Below are 18,013 nucleotides of genomic sequence, written 5' to 3'. Positions count from 1 at the left end.
CGCCCCATCGCGGTCTGGAGGAGGTATAAGCCGGATGCCACAACATATATACATATACATACATATATACATATACACATATATATATATATATATATATACACATACATCGACATATATATATATATATATACACATACATCGACATATATATATATATATATATATATATACACACACACATATTACATTCCTACCAAAGATATTTCTGTCGACTAAATTGAACCTACTAATATCCAAATAGAACTTGAAAAGATATATTTTTTCGAATCTGATCTTGCATTTTAGATCGACTTGACACGCACTACATCGAGCCCGCGTGCTATTGTGCTCTCGCCTGCCTGCCTAAAACAAGTCACCGTCGCTTCACTCTTACTTTTTTACCGCTCATTTAATCATGGCTAGTCGCGAAAAAATTAGAAAATGGAAGGAGGATTACACTGAGTATGGCTTTACCAAAACAATTATTGATGGCGAATAAAGTATCAATTATTCATAAAGCTTCAATTGGTGATCTGTTTTTCTGCGTTAACCTCATATTCTTTCATACTTCTTCTCAAACCAAGGGGGTGTGAAATCGGCATCGTCCGTCACAAGGGGTGCGAAGGTAAAATGAATCGGGAAGTGCTGATATATATGTATGTGTATATATAATATATGTCTATATATACAGTATATATATATATATATATATATAGAAATATTTTTACTGTCAAATAATGCAAAGAGTAGGGACACGTGTTTCGCACCTAATTCTGGGCTCATCAGGCATACAAACTCACACCACTCCCTCTCGGGAATCGAACCTCGGACGTCAGCGCTAGAGGCGAAGCCTCTCGCGTTGCGCCACGACATATGGTTCATTTATTTGACAGTATGTAGATCGGGGTATATCTATACTAATAAAAGGCAAAACCCTCACTGACTGACTGACTGACTGACTCACTCACTCACTCACTGACTCATCACTAATTCTCCAACTTCTCGTGTAGGTAGAAGGCTGAAATTTGGCAGGCTCATTCCTTACAGCTTCCTTACAAAAGTTGGGCAGGTTTCATTTCGAAATTCTACGCGTAATGGTCATAACTGGAAGCGATTTTTCTCCATTTACTGTAATGGAGTTGAGCGCGAAAGCTGTGGGGGCGGAGTTTCGTGTGACATCATCACGCCTCCCACATAATCACGTGAACTGACTTTTAATGCAGTGCGTAGAAAATCAGGAAGAGCTCCAAAACGCGCTGAAGAAAACATGCATTATATAATTGAGAAGGCAGCAAAACAATAGGAAGCGAGCGAATGACATATATACAACCATATTCATGAGTGCTGCTACTTCGGAAACAAAGCACGGTGTAAACATAAAATTTAAATTAAGTTCATAGACAGGCTGCCGCTGGCGTGCATGCCCACGGGTAATACGGGATACAAGTTTAATGAGAGGACGCAGGATATAAATGAGAGTTGTATATTATTGTTATTAATAGCCCAGGGATATGAAGCGCTGGTAACACAATAAGCTACAGATCCCATAATGCAGCGCTTCAGCTGCCTTGCCGAACACTTACTGCGTTAATCAAGTCTAGCTTATGATGCTGCAAGTTATTGCGAAGCTAGCCCACATGATGCCGAAAAGAAAAGTTGATTCTGAAAATAGAGCCCTTAAAAACCGATGGGAAGCTGAGTATATGTTTACTGACATTGCCGGTAAACACGTGTGTCTCATTTGTGGAGCTAATGTGGCTATAATTACAGAATTTAATCTAAGACGGCACTATGAGACAAAACATCACGATAACCTGAAAGACCTGAATGCAATGCAGAAGATATAGAAAGCAGAAGAGTTAAAGAAGAATCCAGCTAGGGTTACCACTTTTAATACAAAAAAATAAGGGACGCACACTTTGCAGACTCTACTTAAAAGACCCGCCCTCCTCACTGGACAGTTAAAAAGGCCAATCAAACTAACGATGACATCAAGTATTACCCAATCAAAAGTAGGAAAGGAGGCATCTTCATAAAATGCGTGTGGGATGATTTGCATGAGACACTGCTTTAAAAAAAATGATAAAAAAAATACGGAACAAAACCGGTCCCGTATTGATTCAAAACGGGATGCGCAATTTCATTCTCAAATACGGGACCATTCCGTATTTTAAAGGATGGGTGGCAACCCTAAATCCAGCAGACGTTTTTACCCGTGCAAAATCACAAAGTGATTTCAAGTGAAGCTGCTTTTATGGGAGACACAAATGCACCAGTGCAACTTGCCCCACTTTCCCTGTTGCCAAGTAATGTTGAACCAAGTCGGCTGCGGTGTTCTCAAATACGCACTTTGCTGATAAACTGAGCGCACTGCACACTGATTTCGCATGGCGCTTTGGTGACTTTGAAGAACAAAAAAAGAATTTTGAGTTGTTTCGCAACCCATTTGCCGTCGATGTGGAAACTGCACCTGTGCAGATTCAGATGGAGGTGATTGAGCTGCAGTGTAATAGCACACTGAAGGCAAAGTACGATACTGCAGTGCCCGTACAGTTTATTCACTCCATTCCCGCAGAAATGCTCCAGCTCCGTCTACATGTGGCTCGAACCTTGTGCATGTTTGGTAGCACATATCTGTGTGAGAAGCTCTTTTCAGTGATGACGACTAACAAAAAAGCACACAGGAGTCTCCTCACTGATGAGCACTTGCTGTCCATCCGGACAATCTCCACAACACAGAACCTCACACCAAACATAAACGAACTTGTTGCCAAAAAAAGATACCAGGCGTCCAGCTCTAATAACATGACATAAGACCAAAGACAACTGAATGACTTTATTTGTTATTGCTGAAAAGAACAAATTTTATTTATATTTCCAGGTTTTGTTATGCAGCATGTTCATATTTGAATTTATATAATTTTGACAGGATATATTTTTATGGAGAGCAAAATCTTTTGGGATATTTCAAATTTAAATTTATTTTTTTATGTAAAATTACATAAGAGTAAAGAAATTTGAATCTTTGTTCTTTTAACGTTTACTTTATTTCTAACTTGTATAATTTAGACAGGATATATTTTTATTGAGAGCAAAATATAAGTTATTTAAGATTTGAGTTGATTTATTCCGGAATAATATTCTGTCGACTAAATAAAAATTCCTTCTATTTAAAATTTAAATAGAACTTGAACAGAAACGATAGTTCATAATATCCACGCAGACTTGCGCGTAAGAGCTGGAGTCATCCGTTTTAACAAGCAGCGTATTGCACAGATACGAAATAGCCTGCCCATTTAATTATTTAGGAATGGATAAATAAATTAAGATTTTGTACAAATAATATTTTTCATTTTTCTTCCTTCATGGATTCTGGCACCCCCAGCAACAGTTGCTTACACCCCAAAGACTGTATATATGTGTGTGTGTGCGTGTGTATATGTATATATGCAGATATGTATGTATATATATGTTTATATATATGTGTGTATGTATATATATATATGTATTTGTGTGTATATATGTGTGTGTATGTATATGTATGTGAGTATATGTAGATATGTATATATATATGTAGATGTATGTGTATATATGTATCTATTATCTATACTAATAAAAGGCAAAGCCCTCACTCACTCACTCACTGACTGACTCACTCACTCACTCATCACTAATTCTCCAACTTCCCGTGTAGGTAGAAAGCTGAAATTTGGCGGGCTTATTCCTTACAGCTTACTTACAAAAGTTGGGCAGGTTTCATTTCGAAATTCTACGCATAAGGGTCATAACTGGAAGCTATTTTTCCCCATATAATGTAATGGAGTCTTGAGTTGGAGATGGCGTGGGGGGAGTTTAGTGTGACATCATCACCCCTACGTAAGTACGTAGAGAACAAGGAAGAACTCCAAACAGCGATGAGCACAAAACGCCATTTCACAATTGAAAAGGCAGAAAAACATTATGAAGCAAATGATGCATACAAGCATATTCATAAGTACAGCTACTGGAAACAAAGCACGGCGTGAACCGTAAGTTTATATTAAATTAAGTTCATAGACAGGCTGCCACTAGCGTTTGTAATTTAGTGCCTGCCCATATAAGGCCGTCCATCAGCGGCAATCCAATACAAACACTGCCGGTAAATGTTCACGGGTGAAGGACTGTGCTTATGCAGAGGAAGATGAGATGGTCAGGGTGGTGTTTGGCACAAACTCATTGAAACTGCGAGAGAAACTTTTAAGTGCTGGGTCTTAGCTGACATTACGAGATGGCACCAGTACAGCTGGGAACCTTCGATGCAAGAACACCAAGCGGCTCCGTGAACTGGCGCAATGCGCAGACAAAAGCAACAGTTCCAAAGAGTGCTGAACAAAACCGAATTACACAATTGAGAAGGCAGCAAAAAATATGAAGCGTCTTATACATACAATCATATTCATAAGTGCAGCTACTGCGGAAACAAAGCACACGGTGGAAAAAGTGAATGTCCTGCTAAAGGAAGACAGTGTAAAAAAACCCGTGCATGCAGTTTGTCACATCACAGATAAAAGGAAGGCGAGCTGTTTATTGATGCAGTAAGGAACTAATCGATGAATGAAACCTCTTATCTTTACAGCGATTGACAAACACGGAATGTAACTTGAACACATCCTACAAATACGAGCCTGATTGAAAGAAATAATGATAATCAAATCCTTGATGACAGCAACATTCAATAACACTCACAAAACAATTACTGTATATTGACAATCATGTTACGTTATTTTTAAAATGTTCCCTTTTCTTTTCATAACTTCTACTTCTCCACTGCGTACGGGTATATATATAAATGTATATATATACCCGATCTACAATACATACTTTAGCATAGACAAGCCACACGCTGTGGCTAATTGTAGAGTCTTAAGCCTCTAACGCCGAGGTTGATTCGAGAGGGTGTACTATGTCTGCGCTACCGATTCATTTTACCTTAGCATCTCCTTGGTTTGGGACGTATGAAAAATATTAGGTTAACGCAGAATCATGTTACGTTATTTTTAAAATTTTCCCTTTCTTAGCACAAGCTGAGAAACTTCGATGCATGTACTCCATAACGCGTTAAAAAATAACGCATTTAATCACACTTTCAATTCCAAGCAAACGGGAACTTTTGTCAATGCATGATTTCCTGGTACATCCATTACACTGATGCACACATCACAGCTACAAAAATGTTAGAGTCGGAATAAAGCGCGTTCCTACGACTGATCATTTCGACTACCCGAAAGCCTTGATAAAAGCATGGTTTTGTGCACACTGAAAAGCAAGCAAAATTAGATGCATTACAGAAAGCGGACTTTGTGGCTCTTACTGGGGATCATTGGACTTCCGTGACCGTTAGTAATTCTAAATACATCTAATTACAAAATGTTCAATGATCACACTGTTTTAGCCTAATGTACAAAATAATTTTGGCTAATGTTACTCAGAGTTTAAAGAGTAAGCTGGTCAAATTACCTTTTATGTTTCTGACTTATTTTTTAAGAAGAAAAACTGCACTTTATGTTGAAATTTTGGTTATTATTATTTAAAGACAATACTATTCTGAAAATGTACTTAAAGTACTTAAACTACCACTTTATTTTTAAGTCTGCCCAATTTTAACCAGGGATGATATTTTTGTTTCTGTTTTGAATTCAAATGCAGTTTAAAAGCTTTTTTCAGAAATTAAAACAGCTTCAGTTTACAATATTCATGTCCATGTCTATTATTTGATTCTGTAAGCCCACTAAAACCGTTTTAAATTAAAAAAAAAACATTTGCGATTTGGGGCAAATTTACGTGTCGATTACATACGATTAATCAAGATTAATTCTTACACAGCCTCTAATTAATTGGATTAATTTTTTAATCGAGTCCCACCTAATATATATATATGTAGATATATATGTAGATTTGTATATATATGTGTATATACAGTATATATGTAGATATGTATATGTTGTATATACAGTATGTATATATGTGTGTGTGTATATATACAGTATGTGTATATATGTATATTGTGGAAGACTGCCGGCTTCCGAGGCCGGTCCGCACCCCCAGGCCGACAGGAGGAGCTCTCCCGACAGCGGGATCATGCCCGAGGTCCAGCAGGGCCTTATGGACTCTGTGGTGTTTATACACAGCCCTGCTGGATACCTTGAGCCACCAGGAGTCGCTGTGGGGGACTTATGGGCTCTGTTGTGCCTTATGACCGGGAGTACGTCACGGTCACGTGACAGGAAGGTATGGCGTGCTCCCGGGTTGAAGTATTAGACTGATTGCCCTGACCGGAAGGAATAACAGACTGCTGGGACAGGAACACCTCGGTCGGGGCCTATAAAGGGCGGTGCCTCAGTCCAGACACTGAGCTGTGCTGGGTGGGAGAGGAGCGAAGTGTCTGGGCGAGGAGGAGAGGTTATTGTGTGTGTTATAAAGAGATTTGTGAAGAGTGTGGAAGGTGCTTGGTGCACTGTGGAAAAGAATAAAAAGATTCTTGGACTATTACCAGGTCTCCGGAGTTGTACCTGAGGGTTCGAGGGTGCACTACTGCCCCCTACTGCCACAATATGTATATATATGTATGTGTGTATATGTATATATATAACTGTATATATATGTGTATAGATGTGTATATATATATATATATTTATATATATGTTTATATGTATATATATGTTTATATATGTGTCTGTGTGTGTATATATATATATATATATATATATATGCCAGCAACACTCATGACAATGACAAAACAATTACATTGTCAATCATGTTACGTTATTATTAAAATGTTTCCTTTTCTTTTTACTTCTCCGCTGCCAATCGCTTGGGTATTTTGCTATATATATATATATATATACTGTATATATAATATAAATAGATAGATATGACAACAACACTCATATCAATGACAAAACAATTACATTAACAATCATCTTACGTTATTTTTAAAATGTTTGCTTTTCTTTTTCATAACTTCTTTAACACACTACTTCTCGCTCGGCGTGGGTATTCTGCTAGTATATATATATATATATATATATATATATATATATATGTATTGTGGAAGACTGCCGGCTTCCCAGGCCGGTCCGCACCCCCAGGCCGACAGGAGGAGCTCTCCCGACACCAGGATCGTGCCCCGGAACCGACCGGTCTTAAGTGCGGGGTAACGCCGGTGATGGGAGTGCCGGGGGAAGCGCCGCTCGTACCGGTGCAGCTGACTGGTGCTGTTCATCGGAGCGAGACGGTGCTAATGACGCCGGCTCCTAGTAAGCGGAAGGAAACGGGTGTGCAGACAGTAAAGAGGTTTCCCTCTTCCCATGGAGAGCCTCAGGCTGAGCACAAGCCCCAGATCAAGCAGGAGATCCCCAAAAGGAAAGGTGGGTCCCCCGACATAATGGAGAATAGGCTTAAGGGCCGCCAGGCGGCCGTGATGACTTCCCTAGCAGATGAAGGGGCGGAGACGGCGCTGACGGAGTTCCCGAGATGTTTTTGGTCCCGCAGAGGGAAGCAACCAGGAGGGCTTCGTCGGTGCTATAATTGCCGGCAACCGGGCCACGTGAGGCGCCATTGTCCCCGGGGAGACAGGAGGTACACCGTCCCCCCAAGGTTTGCTCGAGGACAGGGGCAACGCTCTCAAGGCCCGGATGACGCGTCCTCCTGGAGGAGGATGTCCCTCTCGGGGCCGGACGCTCCGCCCCAGAAGTCGTCGCTAAGGGGAAGGAACTGTGGAAGACTGCCGGCTTCCCAGACCGGTCCACACCCCCAGGCCGACAGGAGGAGCTCTCCCGACACCAGGATCGTGCCCCGAGGTCCAGCAGGGCCTTATGGACTCTGTAGTGTTTATACACAGCCCTGTTGGATACCTTGGGGACCACCAGGAGTCGCTGTGGGGGGACTTGTGGGATCGGTTGTGCCTTATGACCGGAGTGCGTCACAGTCCGCGGGCGGGAAGGAATGGCGTGCTCGGGTGATGTGAAAGACTGATTGCCCTGACCCGGAAGGAATAAGGAACTGTGGACTGCTGGGACAGGAACACCTCGGTCAGGGGCTATAAAAGGACGGTGCCTCAGTCCAGACACTGAGCTGTGCTGGGTGGGAGAGGAGCAAAGTGTCTGGGCGAGGAGGAGAGGTTATTGTGTTAATTTGTAGAGATTTATGAGTAGTGTGGAAGGTGCTTGGTGCACTGGAAGAAACAATAAAGAGTCTTGGACTGTTACCTGGTGTCCGGAGTTGTACCTGAGGGTTCAAGGGTGCACTACTGCCCCCTACTGCCACAGTATGTATATATGTGTGTGTGTATATATATGTGTATATGTTTATATGTATATATGTATGGATATGTGTATATATATATATGTTTATATGTGTGTGTGTGTATATATATATATATATATATATATATATATATATATATATATATATACATATACATATATATATATATGACAGAAACACTCATAACAGTGACAAAACAATTACATTGACAATCATGTTATGTTATTTTGAAAATGTTTCCTTTTCTTTTTCATTACTTCTTTCACATACTACTTCTCCGCTGACTGTTATGAGTGTTGCTGTCATCAAGGATTTGATTATCATTATTTCTTTCAATCAGTTTCATATTTGGAGGATGTGTTGTGTTCAAGTTACATTCCGTGTTTGTCAACCGTTGTAAAGATATCAGGTTTCATTCATCGATTCCTTTCTTACTGCATCAATAAACAGCTCGTCTTCCTCTTTATTTGAGACATCACACACTGCATGCACTGTCTTTCTTTAGCTAGACATTGACTTTTTCCACCGTGTGCTTTGTTTCCGCAGTAGCTGCACTTATGAATATGCATGTATTCGTAACTCGGTTCATATTCTTTTGCTGCCTTCTCAATTGTGTAATGCTTTTTTGTTCAGCACTCTTTGGAGCTCTTGCTTTTTGTCTGCGTACTGCGTTCACGTGAGCCGCTCGGACTACATGCATCGAAGGTTCTGAGCTGTGCTTGTGCTATCTCATGCGATGTCCACGGCTTTATTTAATGTTAGCTAAGACCCGGCACTTAAAAGTTTCTCTTGCAGTTTCGTTGAGTTTGTGCCAAACGCCACCCTGACCATCTCATCTTCATTTCCATAAGCACAGCCCTAAACCCGCGAACATTTAGCGGTAGAGTGTTCCTATTGGATTGCCGCTGACGGACGGCCTTATGTGGGAAAGCACTCAATTACGTGGGAGGCAGGACGATGAGAGACACAACTCCGCCTCACACGGCGACGGAGCTGCAGGCTATGGCCGGTATATATGTACATAAGTAGGTTCCAGTTATGACTGTTACGCGTAGAATTTCGAAATTAAACCTGCCTAACTTTTGTAAGTAAGCTGTAAGGAATGAGCCTGCCAAATTTCAGCCTTCTACCTACACAGGAAGTTGGAGAATTAGTGATGAGTGAGTCAGTCACTGAGTCAGTCAGTCAGTCAGTCAGTGAGGGCTTTGCCTTTTATTAGTATAGATATTTTATTTGGATAAAAGTTTAAAATAAAAAACAACTTTCATGGTGCTTAGTTTACTATAATTGTACATAATAGCAAGATAAACATATTAATATGGTGTGTGAAATTTATATACTTCGGGTGAGGCAGAAGCTGAGCAAAAAATGCTTAAAAGATAAAAATGTCTGTATCGGTTGATTATGATGACAAGAAACAGAAATCAGGAGGAATTGGAGGAATCCTACATGTGAAATGTTTGAAATGTAAACTTTAGTTGGAGAGTTTTGGTAAGAATGTGAATTTCCCCTTGGGATTAATAAAGTATCTATCTATCTATCTATCTATCTATCTATCTATCTATCTATCTATCTATCTATCTATCTATCAAGAATGAAGGCTAGGACAGAGATACAGTGCAAAATCAGCAATCAGCAAATAAAGTGATCTTTCTTCAACCAATTTTTAGAAAAAAGAAGCAAAATTTGCCATCATTATTAGCATAAAATCCAAGAGTTTCAGGTGCGCTACAATAAATACATGTGGAAGAATAATTTTAGGGTAACATGTCAGAAACCTATTTAGGCACACCAGGCAACCAGATAAAGATCAAGTGAACAACAAAATATACACTGAAAAATAAGAACTGGTTTAGGAAAGATACTAACAGTAGTCAAGTAAATAATGTACCAGAAGAAAGCCTGAATGTAATATACAAATGTCCTGAAAGATGACTAAGAAATCAGCAAATGTCCTATAAACAAGAATGGACAATTGTTACAGTATATGCACAAAAATTTCAAGGGTGGTGGCGCAACTCAAAGATATAAGAAAAAACAGAATATACTATAACAGACTTTATTTTATATAAATCATTTGGGTGTAAACCAATGAACCAACCAGAGTAAAATGTATGCATTGATTGACACTATATGTAAATTCAGTAGTTTATAAAATTAACCTCTATCCTTTGTTTGTTTTCTCAGACCATTCTGACCATGCTGTAACAGACTGCTTTTGATGAATGTGTGCACTCACTAACCTCCAGGACATCTACACTGTCTCTTTATATTTGTCTCAGGGCACAGTTGGGCAACTAAACATTTCACTGCTTATTATACTGTATGTGTAATTTGTATATGACAAACAAAATGAAACCTGGAAAGTTTGTTGCTTTTAGAAATCCAAAATCTTGGACAGGAGGAGGATTGTGCCATCATCATATATACTTCTTGGAAGTGACATAATGATACACAATTTCCTGGAATCATGTGACTAATCACAAAATGGCCTTAGAAACCACAAACAATCTTCAAGATGACACTGGCTGCGAAGAATAATTTGCTAATCAAAGTCATACAAAAAATAATGAAATGATATAAAATGCAGCTAACATTCTGCATGTACATTGTATTGTATTTAATAAGTTAAATAAAATCTTTATAAGAATATTCTCTGTGGAGGTTATACATAGAGCTTAGCGTTCTAAAGTTTGAATCCATTTGCCATGTTAACCAATTTGTTCTATTCTTTGGTCTCAGTTAAATTGTGTTGTATTGTGTTTTTCTTCTTTAAAGCTTGGGTGTAGAAATTTCCAGTGGCAACACATTTGTCCACAACTTTCTTTACATCCTCGTAGATGGCAATCATATTACTCTTGCATGCATCTTTACCTGAGACGCCTTAGTGTGGAGAGTTTACTTCAGCTGGTTAGAAGCCTAACAATAGGATTTTCTCTTAGGCACCATTGGAATTTCTGATGAAGGGTAAGTAAAACAAAGTGCTTAAATTACCAGGAATTGTATGGAAAACGGTGTCGGTGGCTATGGTTAGGGTTATGGATAGCAAATAGCCCCACAGAACTACTTAAATGCACATTTCTCCAACCATCAATAGTCACATGGTCCATATCTTATTGTAGTGCAATGCATTATGTTATACAAGCTGGAAATTCATGTGAGACTCTCAGGCACCATCCATGTACATTACTTCATATAAAAATTAACATTATTGTTTACAGAAATTTATTGACTCGTTCAGGGGTAACTGGGCGACAGTTAACTCGGCGAAAAGACAACTTGGTGACAGACAACTCGGTGAAAGGCCAAGTGCATGACAGAGAACTCAATGAAAAGACTACTTGGCGAAAAACAACTCAGCAAAAGGACAACTCGGCAAAGGACAATTCGGCGAAAAGACAACTTGGCCACATCCTTTACCAGTTAGCAGAGATTTTTAATGATATTTAAATGACAACATAGGGTGTCGGAAAATCCACAGAATCACCTGCTTTATGAGAGTCCCCATACGTTGAGAGTAAATATATTCCTTAAGCCATATTCGCAGGTCACCTTTTGTATTCTAAATATTGTCATCATACAATTAAAATCAATACAATTTATATAAAGGATTAGCAATTTTGTTTGCTGAAGATAATGTAAGATAGAGTTTTTTCCATCTGCAGAATAAAGTTCGTTCATCAATTATATAAATTTGTTTTCAACATTTTAAATCACGTTATCATTTAAATATAATTAAAAAATCTCTTTGAACCTATTACCTAACTGGTAAAGCATGTCGGCGAGTTGTATTTTGCCAAGTTGTTTCTTCACCGAATTGTCTTTCGCCAACTTGTCTTTTCGCCTGGTTGTCTTTTGTCGACTTGTTTTTTTGCCGGGTTATCTTCTCATCAAGTTGTCTTTCGCTGAGTTGTCTTTTCGCTGAGTTGACTGTCGCCCAGTTGCCACCGAACCATATTGACTATACTCTGTCATTATATTCAGAAGTTAAATATGGTGTTCCATAGTGCTCAGTACTCACACTTTTACTGTTTTCACTTTCATGCTTCCTTTGAATTATTATTAGAAAAGCAAAACACTCCTTTTCACTCAGATGGTACTCAGCTACACCTTTCTTTCAGATCAAATTAAGCTTCTGCTAGAGTGTCCTTAATTGTGTCACTGAATCAAAATAATAAGTGAATGATAACTGTATATCTTTCAATACAGAAGAAATAGAAACATAATTTATTGGAGGAAATGATACAGACTGCAACAATATTCAGCCACTTTTTAACTTGGTAGATTTAAACAATACTTTTACTGAATCAGAAAACCACTTTTGGCATGATTATAGAAAACAGTCTCTTTTTTTAAACACACTTTACAAAACTACCTGAAACCTGTTTTTTTCAGCTTATGTATTCTGGAAAATTAATATGGTTTCTAAATATGTGGGAATACTAAGAAATTAATTCATGCTTTTATTTCTACTAGGATTGACTAATTTAATGCATTATTCACATGCTTTTCAAACATTATTTTTATGCCACTTTAATTTATTTCAAAACACTGCTGAAAGAATGATTACTAGAAGCTGAAAAAATGAGCACATAGTCCCTCTTCTTAAGACTTTACAATAATTAACATATACAGTAAGTTTAGAACTATTCATATAACATATCAAGTCTGGACCACACTTATCTACTGTACCTGAACTTATCATGATATACAATCTAGAATATGTGCTTGAAGATCTCAGCATGCCAGTTTCCTAAAGATTCCAAGGATAATAAAAAAAATGTGAGAGGTCAAGCTTTTAGCTATGTGGTCCCAAATCTGTGGAACAATCTTCCTTCTTGTATAAAAGATGCACTTTTGGTTTCAGGTTTTCAAGCTAGGCTGAAGACTCACCACTACAGACTAATGTGTCCTGATTAGAGCTGTTGATAAGCTGTGTATAATGCATCTATAAGGTTCACAATCCCTCTCCACCAGATTCTGTATGGTTGTTGCTCTCTGTAGTTTTTTTCCTTTCTTCTGTTGTTAACTGGTTATATCTCAAAGTAATATTAACATATATATGGTTAGGCTCCTTTTATGTCATTCATTTGAAATTGCTTTGTTTTTCTGTATTTTAACTAGTCTATATCTTTATGTTTCTGAATTATGCAATTAGCAATTTGAAGAGTTTGTAAATTAATTTTGCCTGTAAACTTGTTATAGCATTCTGAATCAGCACTAAGTGAAGACCCTTACACACTAATTTAATAGAAAATTACAGCATCATTAAACACTGAATGAACCTTCATGGGACAAACTAATACACATACCCCAACTCACCCCACCCTACTGCTGCTTTAAATGATAAAATAACTTTGGTATTCTTATATCTTTCACATTTGGTAATGCTTTTCTTTATAGTTTTAAAGTCACCCTGTTAAGACTGATGCTAGGAGTTGTACTGCAAAGAACCCCATTATTTTTCTCTCCGCAACAGGTTGGCAGTTTACAGTGTTATCCGGAAAGTATTCACAGCACATCACTTTTTCCACATTTTGTTATGTTACAGCCTTATTCCAAAATGGATTCAATTAATTTTTTTCCTCAGAATTCTACACACAACACCCCATAATGACAATGTGAAAAAAGTTTACTTCAGATTGAGATTTTTGCAAATTTATTAAAAATAAAAAAATTGAGAAAGCACATGTACATAAGTATTCACAGCCTTTGCCATGAAGCTCAAAATTGAACTCAGGTGCATCCTGTTTCCCCTGATCATCCTTGAGATGTTTCTGCAGCTTAATTGGAGTCCACCTGTGGTAAATTCAGTTGATTGGACATGATTTGGAAAGGCACACACCTGTCTATATAAGGTCCAACAGTTGACAGTTCATGTCAGAGCACAAACCAAGCATGAAATCAAAGGAATTGTCTGTAGACCTCTGAGACAGGATTGTCTCAAGGCACAAATCTGGGGAAGGTTACAGAAAAATATCTGCTGCTTTGAAGGTCCCAATGAGCACAGTGGCCTCCATCATCCGTAAGTGGAAGAAGTTCGAAACCACCAGGACTCTTCCTAGAACTGGCCGGCCATCTAAACTGAGTGATCAGGGGAGAAGGGCCTTAGTCAGGGAGGTCCTCTGTGGAGAGAGGACAACTTTCCAGAAGGACAACCATCTCTGCAGCAATCCACCAATCAGGCCTGTATGGTAGAGTGGCCAGACGGAAGCCACTCCTTAGTAAAAGGCACATGGCAGCATGCCTGGAGTTTGCCAAAAGGCACCTGAAGGACTCTCAGACCATGAGAAACAAAATTCTCTGGTCTGATAAGACAAAGATTGAACTCTTTGGTGTGAATGCCAGGCGTCACATTTGGAGGAAACCAGGCACCGCTCATCACCAGGCCAATATCATCCCTACAGTGAAGCATGGTGGTGGCAGCATCATGCTGTGGGGATGTTTTTCAGTGGCAGGAACTGGGAGACTAGTCAGGATAAAGGGAAAGATGACTGCAGCAATGTACAGAGACATCCTGGATGAAAACCTGCTCCAGAGCGCTCTTGACCTCAGACTGGGGAGACGGTTCATTTTTCAGCAGGACAACGACCCTAAGCACACAGCCAAGATATCAAAGTAATGGCTTCAGGACAACTCTGTGAATGTCCTTGAGTGGCCCAGCCAGAGCCCAAACTTGAATCTGATTGAACATCTCTGGAGAGATCTTAAAATGGCAGTGCACCGACGCTTACCATTCAACCTGATGGAGCTTGAGTGGTGCTGCAAAGAGGAATGGGTGAAACTGACCGAGGATAGGTGTGCCAAGCTTGTGGCATCATATTCAAAAAGACTTCAGGCTCTAATTGCTGCCAAAGGTGCATCGACAAAGTATTGAGCAAAGGCTGTGAATACTTATGTACATGTGATTTCTCAGTTTTTTTATTTTTAATAAATTTGCAAAAACCTCAAGTAAACTTTTTTTCACGTTGTCATTATTGGGTGTTGTGTGTAGAATTCTGAGGAAAATAATTAATTTAATCCATTTTGGAATAAGGCTGTAACATAACAAAATGTGGAAAAAGTGATGCACTGTGAATACTTTCCGGATGCACTTTATTTATGATGCTCAGTCACTCTTTGCCCCGTGCTTGGATGGAAACATGCATTCAGAATAGGGGGACATACTAACTTTCCCACTTTCCTTCCAAATTTCTGCACTACTCTTTTCTCTTAGAATTATTTTATAATGACATCCAGAGATTTTAATTAACTGATATTACTTGCTGTCAATTGTCAAAAATTATATAATGCAGTTATTTTCAGAAAATAATGAATAATGACAAAAGAAAGGTAAAACTTTTTCTTACTTCACTCCATTCACTTGTTACCCACTCAGGGCAGGCAAAATCATTGCAAGTCTGAGTCATAATCCTTTGTTTCTCATTACATTCTCGCTCAGCAAGACGGCGTCCAAGGTTGTTCATACAGTAAGAATCTCTAGTCCTGGTCCCACTTCCACAGCTCTTGGAACACTGCAAAAAACAAAGTTTGTATAACCTAGGAAAGTATGTTTTCATTTTCATAAAAATAATATATACAGCAAGAAGCACATTGAGATGATGATCAGATACTGTTGTGTTCACATTGATTCCTTAGTTCATATCGAATGCAATGCATTATTACCATCATTGCTTACACAATCCAGTAATATGTTTTATTCAGTACATACTGCACGTAGAATCATGGCTACTAATCAATGATCTGTATATTTTGCTTTTATTTGCAGTCATTTTTAAAAATTACATAGTGAATGACCTATTTTTGACTGATGCCTCACCATGGACCTTAGCAAGACTCAAACACATTTTGCTTTATGAGTCTCACATACCAGTGCTATAGACAAAATTATATAGCAAACTACTGAAGGACAGTGGAACCTCGGGTCACGAACATCTCTGAATACGTACAAATCGGGGTACGACCAAAAAGTTCGCCAAACTTTTGCATCTGTTCACGACCACACACTCGGGTGACGAACAAGCCAGTTTCCCTTCCAGTTCGTACGCGCCGATGATTTCCGCACGTGTTCAGTCTCTCCCTGTACTGTACATTGTTCTCGGTGCATCACGCAGAGGGACTCTCCCTCAAAACTGTAACCTCCTCTCAACCCAGCTTCCTCCTGTGGTATAGCGGGTCCACAGCTCCCATCAAAAAGGCATGTTTTAATAAATAATCACCGCACTCGTGGCTTAGCAAAGGGGCGTGGCTGAAGCGGTTCCTGATGGGTTCATGATGTGGGCGTTTCTCACCTAAGTGCACAGGTGAGAAGTGGTCCGCATCCATAATTGTTCCCAGGAACTGCTGATTGCCATGACTACCACGTCCTCTTCATAAATAGAAGTGCGAGTCGGCTAAAGGGAAAAAGAAGAGAACAGCAAAGAACGGGAGGTTGCAGGAGAAGGCAGGAAGCAGGAGGAGAAAGCTGGTGCAGGAGAGAGAGAGAGAGCGAGCAAAAGAGATAGAGAGAGAGTGAGTGCGAGAGAATGAGCGAGCACGAGAGAGAGAGTGAGCGAGTGAGCGCAGGCTCGCGTGCAGCTGAGCAGGGAGCCTGGGTGTTTGTCTCAATATTGTTCAATGTTTTTACATTTAGTTTACTATTAAACTGTGCATTCTATGGTATAATTAACTATTTTTGTGCTTAGAAATCTTTAAAGAAAATATATTTACATACAGTTCGTACGGTCTGGAATGAATTAATTGTATTTACATACAATCCTATGGGGGAAATTACCCCTGGTCATGACCAAATCGGGTTACGACCAGAGTTTTGGAACAAATTACGGTTGTGACCCGAGGTTCCACTGTATTTCAATTTCTATGTGTACCATTATCTGGCAAATATTTATATACATACATACAGTACATATATATGGAAGCGAATGTCTGTGATACAGTTTGCATATTTGTAGCTGGAAATCCACAAAGGGGGAAAATAAATCACATATTTTCAAATAGTTTTTTAATCCTAAGCTTTCGACTCCTATCAGGAATAATCATCAATGGAAAATGATTAGACCTACAGTAATCTAAGTGAATTTACAGCAAATAAGGAGGGAATGATAGGTGCATGTCGGGGGGTTGATGAGTTGGGGTTCAGAGGGTGTTGGTCATAAAGTCTTATTTATTATGTGCATGTTCTTCTTTTCAAGCATGCATATGCTGGGCTCATGTCCAAATGTCTGTTAACGATGTTTTCATTGGATTGCAGCGTTCTATAGCACTTTTAGTATTAGCCTTGAATTTTACTTGCACCGAGTCCCATTTAAATGTATGTCTGTTTGAACTTGTATGTGTGTAAATCAGAGACCATGGGTTCTTTCCTCTGACTGCATTGCAATGTTCTTGTATATGTGTGTGAAATGTTGTTGATGTTTGTCCCATGCATACCGCTGGACATGAATTACATGGCATGCTATAAATCACATTCTGTGTCCCTGCTGCTGATTTCCTACTTTGAGCATTAAAAAGGACTGTGCACAGTATTTGTAGGCTTGTGCATTATTTTGATGGCTGATCTGGACAGGATATGTACTCTACCTTCTGATACCCCAACTGTTTTCCCAAAACTGTGTGTCTCTGCTATTCAATTCATTTAACATACACGAGTATGTGTCATATTACTGTAGAGACAGGCTTTGTGCATCAAGGCATCGAAAACACTAAATAAATTTTATTTTGATATTAA

At 39.0% G+C, this 18,013-nt stretch overlaps 1 protein-coding gene across 2 annotated transcripts in view; it reads right to left on the bottom strand.

Annotated features, from left to right (window-relative positions):
* LOC120533851 (A disintegrin and metalloproteinase with thrombospondin motifs 20-like) overlaps positions 1-18,013 on the bottom strand; it is a 423,413-nt gene that overhangs the window by 139,097 nt on the left and 266,303 nt on the right. For both annotated transcript variants that reach the window (XM_039760893.1, XM_039760894.1), the window contains exon 21: positions 15,636-15,800. In XM_039760893.1, coding sequence (XP_039616827.1) covers positions 15,636-15,800 — 165 coding nt within the window. The remainder of the gene's footprint in view (positions 1-15,635; positions 15,801-18,013) is intronic.

This window comes from Polypterus senegalus, chromosome 8, assembly GCF_016835505.1.
Source record: "Polypterus senegalus isolate Bchr_013 chromosome 8, ASM1683550v1, whole genome shotgun sequence".
In the NCBI taxonomy this organism is placed as follows: domain Eukaryota; kingdom Metazoa; phylum Chordata; class Cladistia; order Polypteriformes; family Polypteridae; genus Polypterus; species Polypterus senegalus.
The sequence above is the reverse complement of the archived record's forward strand: the minus strand, read 5'-3'. Positions and strand labels throughout refer to the sequence as shown.